The 12831-nt window shown below is 48.9% G+C and overlaps 1 protein-coding gene across 4 annotated transcripts in view; it reads left to right on the top strand.

The window, feature by feature from the left end:
* Positions 1 to 11642, top strand: part of EYA2 (EYA transcriptional coactivator and phosphatase 2) — a 224994-nt gene extending 213352 nt beyond the window's left edge. For all 4 annotated transcript variants that reach the window (XM_033095320.1, XM_033095321.1, XM_033095323.1 and 1 more), the window contains exons 15-16: positions 2343 to 2443; positions 10847 to 11642. In XM_033095320.1, coding sequence (XP_032951211.1) covers positions 2343 to 2443; positions 10847 to 10927 — 182 coding nt within the window. In that variant the 3' untranslated portion in view covers positions 10928 to 11642. The remainder of the gene's footprint in view (positions 1 to 2342; positions 2444 to 10846) is intronic.
* The last annotated feature ends 1189 nt before the right edge of the window (positions 11643 to 12831 follow it).

Raw genomic sequence — 12831 nt, 5'->3', positions numbered from 1 at the left:
TTATCTCCCTTACTAATAAAGAGAACAAGCCGTAGGCTCAGAGCTTTTATGAGATAATAGAATTTAGTAACTAGAAATGAACAGCATCGTTTATCATCAGGGCAGGTAATCCTGGTTGGTTTATTTTTTTATGTGGAGGTTGCTGACATTTTTTTATTCTTGTATCACCTAAAAATGTCTAATAATGCAAAATAAATCTAGTTAGCTAAGATGTTTTTAATTAGAAATTGTTTACCCTTGTTTTTTTCTGGAGCAAGAAACAGATTTATAGTACTTTAGAAGAGTGTTCTTAGAGCAATTTTGCCGTTATTAGAGTTGTAGGTCTGAACATTGTTGTAGGTCTAAAATGCCTTTAATTTTTAAAGTCACAGAAATTCAGGCCCCAAATGGCCATTAGAGATTCTACAATGGGACCTCTGTGTCAGAGGAATCAAATGCCATCAGCGAAGTGGTGGCATGACTCTTGTTTCCCCCTGGGGAGCCTGAAGTTCAAAGACCTGGAACTAGTCAAGGAATTTGTTTTCCTCTTTTCCCCAGTAACAGAATTCCTGAGCACTCACAGTCACTCAGCTATGGACTGCGTTTCCCAGCTCTAGCTCCCTGTTTTAACTTAAAATTCATATTTTTTTCAATAGTCAGTTTCCTGCTCTGATAATGGTGCATAACAAACATCTCAACACTCAGTGGCTTATAGCAACCAGCTTTTATTTCTCACTCTTTGGTTTGTGAGTCAGCTGTGGCTCTGCTGGGCTTGACTCCAGGTTCTGGTCTGTTCCACGTTATTTCCCTGTTACGAGACTGGCAGCCATCCAGGGGCACATTCTTCTCATGACAGATGGCAGACGTGAGGGAGGCCAAGCCAAACCACCCATGCCCATTTCTCATGGCAGGTCCCTAACGTTCCTTTGATCAACATAGGTCACATGGCCAATGCACTATCAATGGGGTGGGGAATAGCTTCCTATTCTAGTGGGAACCACTGCAAAGTGGTGTGGCAAAAGACTGGGGTGTGTGATTCTGTTAACTCAGAAGACAGCTATGATCCTCTGCTTTGACCCCACCTCTGCTCCCGCAGAGCAGGAAATGGTCTGCAACAGAGGTGATGGCTACTAGAGCAGTATAATGGAGGAGTTCAGAGCTCACGCGCTTGAGACAGGCAGTCTGAGTTCGAGTCCTGGCTCTATGCTTGCTAGCTGGGTGCCCTAAGGCAAGTGACCTCACTTCTCTGTGCCTCAGCTTCCCAGTCTGTAAAATGGGTGATCACAGTACCTCCCAGCATATGATAAATAGTGCGTGTGAAACACTGAGCAGTTCTCAGCAGAGCACAAGTGCTCAAAAATAGAAGCTATCTTACGATTATTATAACTTCTCCTCCTACCACATCCCTCACCTTCAAGACACTTCAGAACACTGAGCCTCAGTTTCTTTATCTCTAAAACGAGGATTATGTTGATTCCAATTTCATAAGGATTGCTTTGTTAGTTAAATGAACTAATGTAAGTCAGCGGTTCCCAACATGTGACAAAGCGGGGAGGGGGGTGGGTAATTTGCCTCCTACGGGATATCTGGGAACATCTGGAGACATGTTTCATTTTCACAACCGGAAGAGTTGCTACTGGCATCTAGTGGGTAGAAACTAGGGATGCCACTAAACATCCTGCAATGCTTGGGGCAGCCCACACAGTGAAGAAGTATCCGGCCCCAAATGGTAATGACACCAAAGCTGAGAAATCCTGATGTAGGTGAAGTGCTTGGCAGAGAGCCTAGTATATAGTAAACTCAGAGAGTGACAGCCATGACGATTACTGCTGCTGTTGTTGCTATTTTCATTATTGTTATGGTTCCTAAACTTGCTGACACGAGCAGGATGAACTAAGATCTGAACCCAGTATGTCTGGATCTATGCTGCTGCCCAGACAGTGGGAAGAAGGAGAATACGGGGAGGTGGTTATCCAGGTGGACCTGTGAGTGCCCGCACCTCTGCTTCCTAACTCTGGGACCCTGGGCAAGTCGTCCTCACCACTCTGCCTCGTGTCTGCAGCTGTAAAAGGGATCAGTCACTCCTACCCCAGACAGCTGCACAGATTCTGGAGCCTGCTTCCGCCCCCTGCTGTGTCACCCTGGGCAGGCCTCTTAACCTCTCTGCACCTGTGCATTGTCATCTGTCATGTGGGGATGACAGCAGCGTGCACCTCAGAAGTGTGCCGGAGGGTGAAATGACTAATACCTGGCCCTTAGGAGGATGGCTGCACACAGCAGACACTGCATTGGCGGCCATTATTCGCCACACTCCTGGTCCTCATCGAGCGTCTTGTCTTTCTTCCCTTCTCCCATATGTACAGGGAAGGAGAGCTGCTTCGAGAGGATAATGCAGCGATTCGGCAGGAAAGCCGTCTACATCGTGATTGGTGACGGGGTCGAAGAGGAGCAGGGAGCAAAAAAGGTACTTCTTCTGTCTTCTGTCTTTCGTCTCGGGCTGCTTCTCCTCTCCTGAGTCGCCCTGTGGTTTCCAGGGCTCAGTACGCGGACTCCTCCACCGCCTGTCACTGGCGGGGTCCCGCCTTCCCAGGCTCTGTGCTTGCTGGTCCGTTCCCATTTGCACGTCACAGGGCGGCCTCAGTCATTTCCTTCTGCAAATCCCGCTCTAGGCTTGGCTGCCACCCCAGGTAGCCCCTGGATTGTTTCTGGGACAACTGCTCGGGAACCCAGAAACACTCTGGCAGGGCAGCCTGGTGGGGGCCTGGTGTGTGGTGTGGTGTGTGTGTGTGTGTGTGTGTGTGTGTGTCTGTGTGTTTTATTTAATACTTACTAATCATATGTTCCAGGAACCCTTCCCAGTTAATAAAGACAGCATTAAGCTAATGAAAAAGAAAGTCCTGCATTTGTGATCTCAGGCCCATGAGGAGCGGGGCAGGGGGTTCTGGGGCTGCAGCTCTGTTCTTGGAAAAGAAACAGCTGCCAAAGTCCTGGGTCTGGACCTGTCAACAGCATCCCAGAGAGCCTGCCACCCCCCACCCAGAGGCCTGGGGAGTGGATTGTTAATGTCACAGAGCTTAATTTAGGGGACTTGGTTTCCCCCTGGCCTCCCCAGCAACAAATTCAAGGAAATGCAAAAATGTTTAGGGTCTCAGTGGGCGGAACCCATAAGAAGTGGGAAGGTCCCTAGGCTCTGAGAGTGGGGCTCAGGAGAGGGGAGCTTAGAAGGCTTTAAATGTTCTGTTCTATCCACGGGAAAGGCTCCTCCCCTTTCCCAGCTCATCCTTCAGGCTTCAGCTTCAGCAACACTTGTGCTGGGAAGAGTTCCCTGACCAGCTCCCACTCTCCCACTCCAGCCAGGCCTACCTGTGACTCCCTGCCCCAGCTGTCCTTACTCTTTCTTCAGGACATTGTCCCCTCTTGTCATGAAAGGATCACCCGTGTGATTGGTGGCTTAATCACAGATCCACCAGCTAGTGTGTAAGCTCCATTAGCTGAGCACCTACTGTGTGCCAGCCACTGTTGCAGGAACTGGGGATCCTGCAGTGAGCAGAATAGGTAGGGCCCTCCCCTCTCACTCAGCTCACAGCCCGATGACAGGCAATAAACACATAAGTATAACATGAGTGTCAGCTGGTGAGCAGAGCTTTGGGGGAAACTAGTGTAAAGAATGGTACGGGGGTGGGGGGCAGTGCAGGTTGCAAGTGTAGGAAGTAGTCAAGGCAGGCCTCCGTGCGAGGTGACATCTGAGCGAAGATGGGAAGAGGGCAGAGGAGGAGGAGTAAGCCTAGTGGATATCAGAGGGAGGGCATGCAAGAAGTTCAAAGGTCTGAAGGCAGGAGCTTCCCGCAGGGAGCCAGCTTGGCCACAGAGGTGACCAGGTGAGTCGGGAGTGGTGGGAGGTGAGGTCAGAGAGGACCTGGGGACCTTGGGAGCACTTCAGCTTTTACTCTGAGCTCATCTTCTTAAGGCATATATTTTTAACTTTAAAAATAAAGTGATTTAGAGGGGAAAATATTAAGTAAATTGTAGTAATAGAGGCAATACACAGGCTATGGCCAAACAGTGGTATGATTCATATGAATTATCACATGAATTACTGGGGTTCCAGAAACACCGTGCCAGGTCGTGTCTATACGGTACGGCTGCCTGAAGCCCACTGCCAGGGCCCCCGGGGGCATCCAGAGCCCCTCTACCTTCCTTCAAGTTCAGATATAGCTCAACCCTTTGCTCTAAGCCTATGACAGCGATCCAACTATGCTTTGCTTATATCGAAGTTGGACTGGAGGACAGGTTAGGCCTGGGGTCCCGTGCCTGCCCTGTTTCTTACCTGGAGAATGACAGGGACAGCCGTGGAGCAGCCCATGCCATATACACGCCTTCCCCCCAACCGGAGAGGCAGCAGATGCTTTAAAATGACCCCTTCATTGTCCTGAAATGAAATACGGTTGGATAGTATAAGCTACGTCAAACCATACTGTCCAAAAGGTCTGTATCTATGGTAATGTCAGAGAGAAATAGAGCGAAAGTCATTTATACTCAAAAGAACGTGGGCTTCAATAGGTGAACGTTTGGGCACAAAATTCCAATGCCCACATCCACACTGCCATTGCTGTGGATGTGACCTGGCAACCGCAGACCGACACAGGTGTGCAGCCTCCCGTTCATGAACCAGGTGAGGTGCTGCGGCCGCAACCTGACTTCTCCAAACCGCTAAGCAGCTCATGGAAAGGTTCTGAATAAAACAAAATACAGGCTTCCCTTGACTTACCCAGTAGGTGCACCCCTGGAAAATTTAGGTTTTGTTAAAAGCATGCAAAACATACTCTGTATGCGACGGTACTCTGTATTTATGTGTAAGATGGAGTTAAGAGTCCAGGCTCAGGTTATTATGATCGAGTTTTGTACTTGGTTGACTATCTGGCAGCGCATTCGAAAATCATTTAGGCCCAAGGTGTGTGGGATGAGGCAGGACACCTGCCCCCTGCCACAGGGTCCCCAAATCATGACCGTCAAAAATCACACGGCTAGGAATTTCCACAGTGACCACTAGGGGGCAGGCCTTTCCTCCTTTGAGAAGTGCTGGTCTAGCGTCACCCTCCTGGACGGTGCCAGCTGGAAGGTGAACCGAGGGAGGTGCCTCATTAAATTTTGTGTCCTAGGTATCTTCCTCACCTCACCTCTGCCAGTCCTGCTCCCACAGAAACATGCGACCCAGAGCGGGGGAAGAGGGGAGTTTTGCCCTATATCCTAGCTCTGCCATTTATGGCTGTGTGGCCTTCAGCAGATGACACCCCCTCTCTGAGCTGTCTTTCCTTATCTGTCACTGGCTGCTGAGAATATGCACATAGGACCCAGCAGAGGAACTGTGCATGGTGTGCTCTCAATAATCCAAAGCTCTGTTACTATTACTCCTCGGGGCCGAGGGGTTGGGGGAAGAAAGAGAGGGGGTTCTCTTTCCTGTGGCACCAGAAGAGAAAGGAAATATGAGTGCTGATTTGCACATAACAGGAAAACTCACTCAAACTTCTTGTTTGCTCAAAGCGCCTGGGAGACGCATGTTGCTGAGGGTGTGGGTGGGTGGTCTCTGGCAGGGCTGGGTCAGCGGGCCACAGCAGGGCCAGTGATGCCCAGGTTCTGTGGAGTGGGGTGTGAGTTGCCAGAGATGGCGGCTTCAACAAAAGAGGTTTCGTCTCTCATGTAAAATGTCCGCAAGCCACCAGGACTGCTGTGCCAGCACCAGGGACCCAGGCCCCTTCTGTCTTGTTGCTCTGCCTGTCCCAGTACTACTCTTTCCACAGAGTCCAAGGTGGCTCCCACCACCCCAAGGTCATACTCCAGCCACCAGGAAGAGGGCGGGGTAAGGCACCTCTTCCCTTTAAGGGCACAGCCGCTATAGGTGGACATCACTGCTGCTCGAGTTCCATTGGCCAGATTTGAGTCACATGATCACACCTTGCTACATAGGTAGCTGGGAGATGTAGCCTTTATCTCAGCACTATATGCTTAGTTTTAAAAAAAAAGAATGGGAGCTTCTGAGAGAGAAGGGGAGAACGGAAGTTGGGGGGCAGCTGGCAGAGACTGGCACAGCTGGCTGTGACTGGTAGTAGGGGGGCTCGAGCTAACCGCATGCCCTACCCCACTTTATTACTGACATCATCATTTTGCTTAACCCTCAAACCTCCCTGCAAAGTGGGTATCATTCCATTTCATTTTGTGGAGGATGGATTTGAGACTCAGAGAGGTTAATTAACTTACCAAAGGTCACACAGCTGATACATGCAAACTGATGTGTGTTTTGCTCCAAACACCTGGCAGGAAGGGGGTGGACTTAGGAGTTTCAAACACTGTCAGTCCACACCCCTGAGTTGATCAGACAAGAGCAGAGTCCACCAAAGAAGACGAGGGCACACCCCTCATACACTGAGCTCCCCCCCAAACCTCTGCCAGTGTCTGAAGCAGCAGCACAGCCCATTAGTTAGAAACGCTCTGCACCAGCAAGTCTCCCTGCCTGATGGATGGGAGTCATTAGCCCAGACCACCAGACACCTGAGCAGCCTGAAATATGGCAACAGGACAAGGGGCTTTGACTGTTTCAGCCGACAGGGTTGTTAATATCTCCATTTTAGTGGGTCATTTGTCTCAACCTCTCCACACGTGATAAATCCACCTGTGCTCTGGAGCCATCAGGCCTGGGATGGAGGCAGCTGAGGCGTTCTCTTCCACCTTCACTCATTTCCTCCCGGAAAAATGAATTACACTTTTTAAAGGGGGAAAGGATTGGCAAGGCGGCGACCAGAATCCATCTTTGCAGAGAAAGGAAGGCTTGGCTGGTGAGGAGAGGGTGGGGGGAGCTGGGGCAACTGGCAGGCGTTAAACAGATGGCATGTGTTGTCCATGATGGATAGCATTCTGCTTTCCTTGAGAAAAAGAGAACATTCTCACTGTCGAAGACTGGTTCTAGTAGTCCACAGTCTGTAAAGAGAGAAAAAGAGAGAGAGAGAAAGAGAGAGACAGAGATTGCTTGAGAAACTCACCTTCCCTCTCTACTTCCCTCCCTTCCTCTTTTCATTCCTCCCACGAATATTTCTTGAGCACCCACTGTGTGCCCGGAGCCATGCGATGTAGCAGTGAATATGACATTCCAAGGTTGAACCCACCTCAGAGCCTTTGCACTTGCTATCCTCTACCTCAACTACCCACCCCCCACATGTTTGCATGGCTCCCTCCTTCTCCTCCTCTGGGGCCTGTTTAAGTGTCACCCTGCACCCCTAGAGAGGCCTTCCCTGACCCAGCTAGCAAAAGTAGACAACCTCCCCGCCGGCTGCCTTCCACCCCCTCCACGCTATTTCCTTCACAGCACTTACCATGAGATGAAATGACCTTGTTTATTTCTTGTCTATGGATTTATTATCCATGACTCCAGTGACAGCCCATGAATGTGTGCCACCTGTGTAGAAGGTCCCTTTGGGGACACACCAGTCCCTGCCCTCTGGACAATGTCCCCATGTCAAGATCCTCTTTAATCACATCTGCAAAATCCCTTTCACCATGTAAGGTCACATATTCACAGGTGGTAGGGCCTAGGATGTGGACATCTTTGGGGGCTATTATTCTGCCTCCCGTAGACCAGGAAGGTGAAGATGAACAATTGTGGTACAGAGCTGGCAGAGTAATAAGTACAAAGCCACCAGAGGCAGGAAAGCGTTTGGCGTGCTCTGGAAACCAAAAGGACACCTGGGTAGTGGGCATGGAACCTCACGCAGCAGCAGAATTACCACAAGAACTCTGGGCATCCATATGTTTATCACAAATCCTCTTTTCATTCAGTAAATAATTTAAGGCCAATGACTGTCTTGAGGAGGTTCTGCATCTCTTAGCAGCAGGTTGCAGAAAACCTAGGTATTGACGACTTACCACTTACTCACCAAACAAGATTAGAAGTAGGTGTACCCTAAGATGTTCCAGTGGGTCAGAAATTCATCAAGCCTCCTTTTCCATCATTTTGCTCTACCTTTCTAACCACCCTTGGCGTTTTGTTTTCTGGCTTGACCTCAAAACGTCTGCCACAGCTCCAGGCATCACATACTAACATGATGGCATCCAAATAGGAAGGGAAGTAAGGAGGAAGTTCTCCTCAGGTGCTTCTCTCTAATCATGGAGGAAAACCTTTCCCGGAAGCCCCCAGCCAACTTCCTTGTTGGCTTCAACAGGTCCCAAGTCAGGAAGGATACAGGACAAACCCTGACACACAGGGCTGGGATTGTCATATCTCTCTTAGACAATCACAATTCGTCCCCTACCTCTGGGCACGGCGCTGCCAAGCTCAGCGTTCTGGAATCCAGGAAGAAGGGAGGATGGCTATTGAGCAGGCAACAATTTTAGCCGATGGTTCAATCTTCCAGTGACAAATATGCAGCCAGGTTTCTTCTCTGGAGCCAGACATGACCCCTCTGTGGCTCCATCTCCTCATCTGTAAAATAAGCACATACAGTGCCTCTCCCAGAGGGTTACTGATCAGATTAAAAGGGGTAACGCACGGGAAGTTGTTTAGCACAGTGCATGGCACATAGTAGGCACTTCATGATTGTATTATGTATGATTCTTCCTGGCTTGCCACTAATTTAACTTTGGTTAAGTCCATTTTCTGTTCTCTCTGTCATCCCCTACTTGAAAAAAGATGTTTATGTTTTTGTTTCTGGGGGTTTTTTGGTTTGTTTTGGTGGTTCAGTGAGATAATAAACAGTGTCTGACTCAATAACGGTTGATTTAAAAGATTATTATTTAAAACATTGTGTATCACAGGCTTACACAATGAAATCCAAACTCTGCATCATGACACACAGGAACTTGACTCAACCAGCCTTTCTCCATCCCCACCCCTCCACACACACACACACACACACACACACACACACACACACAGTGGGGACAGAGTCCCAGAGAGCAGTTTCCAGGCTCTCGGCCTCACGTGGAAAGGTGCTGGCTCGGGTAGTAGATGGCCATCAGCTGTGACTAGTTGGCCGTCAGCTGTAACCGGTTAGCCATTAGCCACTAATATAACTGCCCTGACTGACCTAGCAAGCGCGGATTGCAGTTAGCAAGTGAGGTTGGCAGAGAGAAGCGGATGACAGGCTGCGGATCGTGTGGCTCCTGCTTCCTGTGTCTCTAACCCAGCCGCCAGTGAGAAGATAGTGGTATGACGCCCCTATCTATGGCTCCGTGGGTGTTCTTTTTTGGCCTCGCCATATCCTGCGTTCTTGTGGGGGGAGCGGGACCAGAGACCCCACATCACACACACACACACACACACACACACACACACCATGTCAAAACCACTTCACATGGTTTTGTTCTCAAGTCACCGTCCCCCACGCACCCTTGTCTGTCCTTGGCTCCCCCAGGGATGCCCTGCCTGGGACGTCCTTCCCTTCAACCACCCGCCAACCATGAAATCCTCATTCATCCTTCACGGCTCAGTCCCCACGCGCCTCTCTTCCTCTGGGACACCTGTCCCAGCCGCACCCCATTCTCTGCCACCAAAAGGGAGGCTGCTTCCCCTTGTCGGCTTCCACGACATTTTATTTACACCGACCTTAATGACTTTTGAAGTCCTCATGATGTAGTCTTATTTATTATTTTTTAAACTACTGAAAACACCCAAATTCATCCCTCCACATACATAGCCGTTTGCCCTGCCTCCTTCGTGCTTTGTCTTAGATTTCTGCAGCTATGTCCCATGTGCATAGACAGGCACAATAGCGGCCGTACATACTGAACACTTGGTATATGTGTCTGTACCAGAAGGAGCTGCAACAGTCGTAACAAGCAAATATTATCCCCATTTTACAGACAAGCAGTAGAGTCAATTGTCTAAGGTCACGCAGCTGATGACAGCAGCGAAAAGCTGGGGGAAAGGCACTCTGCTAATGCTTCTGCTATGGAAAGGTTCACAAATTTCTCTCCATCTGAGTGACTTCTCCCCAGGATCCACGTTAACACTCCACTTCTTACACCAGTCAAAGCTTTTGTTGTGTCTGTATAGAGTCTATACCACCATCTACTTCATGTGTTCCTTTCAAACAACTCACTTCTGTTTAGAATTGAAAGCTTGATCCCATGGCAGTAACGCAGAGCGAATATCAGCTGCTATAAAGAAAACGATAAAAACAAAAGTGACAAAGAAAGAAACTGATTGTCATCCTGTGCACCGGGGCCTGTCCAGCCCTGTCTGTTCAGATGGAGATTAGCAGGTGGTAGGGAGGGTTAAGGACCCACCAGCACCTCGCCGAGACTTGTTGCTTGAACTACCGTGTTTCCTGAAAAATAAGACCTAGCCAGACAATCAGCTCTAATGCATCTTTTGGAGCAAAATTAATATGACCTGGTATTATATTATATTATATTATATTATAATTTTATTATATTATACCGGGTCTTATAGTAAAATAAGACCAGGTCTTATATTAATTTTTGCTCCAAAACACGCATTAGAGCTGATTGTCTGGCTAGGTCTTATTTTCCAGGAAACACAGTAACAGGACTGAGAACAAATGTATAAAAAGGAATAGCTTCCTCACTGGTCCCAATGGAGGGAAGAGGTTCAGACAGGCTGATTGGCAGCACAGGATGAGCCGATCAGAAAAGGTGCAGAGGGAATAGAACCGGTGTGGCCAGGCTGGTGGGTACTGGCCAGGTGGTAGTTTGCCCGATGACATTATGTGTCTCCCAATTTGGAAAATGCCCACATGCTCTGCTGACCGAGTTGATGTCTCATAAGCCGCTAACTATGGGTGCGGCATCCAGGGGGCTGCAGGGAGCCACGGAGCGGGGCTGTCACTAACCCTGTGGCTGGTGTTCTGTGTTCCAGCACAACATGCCTTTCTGGCGGATATCCTGCCATGCCGACCTGGAGGCACTGAGGCACGCCCTGGAGCTGGAGTATTTATAGCAGAACCCACAGCATCGCCACCTGCCATCACAGGTGCCTCCACCCACCCAGACCCCTCACCTTCCCTCCTCCCGCCAGATGCTGGACACTGGGCAGGGTCCCTACAGCCAACAGGACGTGTCTGGTGACCACCTCAGAAGCTGGCCTTTCCATCCAAACACGGATCCTGAGAAGCAGAGTACCCAGCAGTGGTTTTGGAATATTTAACTTTGGGGAAAAGGGCTGGCTGAGAGTCCAGACTTTTCTGCAAGACTCACAGAACAAAAGCAAGGAATTGCTGATTTGGGGGAGGGCTGGTGATGAGGAGGGGGACAGGCTCGTTTTTTGTTTTTTGTTTTTCTTTTTAATTTATGGACTAATCTCATTACTCCGGTATTATGCTCTCGTACCTGTGTTGTTGGTTTTCTTAGTCATTGGTTTGGTTTGGTTTTTTTAAACTGGCATGTGGGGTGGTGCACAGTTCTAATTTAAGCATTCTGCTCCAAGTTGTGCTTTGGGGGGACAATCATTTTTCAACAATTGGTGAGGGAGGCGATTCGGGGCTGTCGGGAAGACTATCGCTTATTTTTGTTTTTAATGACCTAACCTGATGTCATGTGGACAGTGCACGTGCCTTATGCTGCCATCTTGTTTTCTAGGACGAGGGACCCTGGGGAGGAGGCGGTACTTTGTGACAAATAAAAGGCATTAAATAAAACCACGTTTACATTTTGAAGTGGGTAGGGTGTCACTACTTTATTACCACTCCTGAGGATTCTGAGTGTGTTGGTCTTTGCAGAACCTTCTCAGTTGCAAAGGAATAAAATCTAACTCAAACTGGCTGAAGCTAAAAAAAAAAAACAATCTTCAGAAACTTTAGGTGCTATCTGTCTTCCGGCATCCCTGGATGCAGCCAATCAAACTATTTTCTCCTGTGTGGTCTTACTTCTCAGGCAGGTTCTTCCCTATGTGGGAAAGATGGCTCCAAGAATCTTTTAGCAAAACCACACCAGCAGAAAGAGAGCACGTCCTGCAAAGGGTTTCTGACAAAAAGCCCCAGGATTGTGTTTCATTGGCCAAGCCTGAGTCATACGCTACCCACGGAGCTGGATTCTGGGCTTAAGCCCTCAGGAACAGAAAGCTGGGAGAGCTGGTCACCCAAAGAAAAACTCCGCGGGCTATTACTATACTAAAAGAAGTAGGGGAGATTAAGGTTGGGCTGGAAAATCCATTCCTGTGATAAGACTGTATTTTCCAGTGGGTGAGCCAAGGATCCAGTGGATGGGGCAGGGAGGGACATTTGGAGACGTTCTGAGGACATCTTGAGCACGTTTACTGCCCACAGAGTTCCAAGCAGGCCCTGGATCCATCTGATTAGATGCTAAACGTAAGTACAGGCTCCTCCGTCTATCCATGTTGGTGAAATCCAGGGTTAGCAGTTGGCTGGTGTATCCATGTCGGTGGAGATGGGAGATGACTCGGGGCTTGGAGTGTCGGAGCTAGAATCTCTGATGGATAGGAAGTCATGACCAAGGATGAGAGAGACTCCCCCACTAGACTCTGAGCTCCCTGGGGGCAGGTTCTGTTGGTTTCATCTCTGTATCCCCAGAATCAAGCACAGAGTGATGAGCTTGGAATCAACCCACAGAGGGAATGCTGGCGCAAATTGGACTCCCATGATAGATGAGATGGAAGGAAGGAGGGAAATAAAATTGGAATCGCAGTCAGATAGACATCTGGACAAATGGATGAATATATGGTTAGATAGTTGGGTGGGTGAGTGGATGGTTGGTTAGGTGATTGGTTGGATGGTTGAGAATTGGAAGATGATTGGCTAGCTGCGTGATTGGCAGATGGATGGATAAATGGATGGATAAGTATGTTGGGATGACTAGATGGATGGTTTTATATAGAGAGCATATGGG

This window comes from Rhinolophus ferrumequinum, chromosome 23 (assembly GCF_004115265.2).
Source record: "Rhinolophus ferrumequinum isolate MPI-CBG mRhiFer1 chromosome 23, mRhiFer1_v1.p, whole genome shotgun sequence".
Lineage (NCBI taxonomy): Eukaryota > Metazoa > Chordata > Mammalia > Chiroptera > Rhinolophidae > Rhinolophus > Rhinolophus ferrumequinum.
Note: the sequence above shows the minus strand (reverse complement) of the source record. Positions and strands in the feature narration are given on the sequence as shown.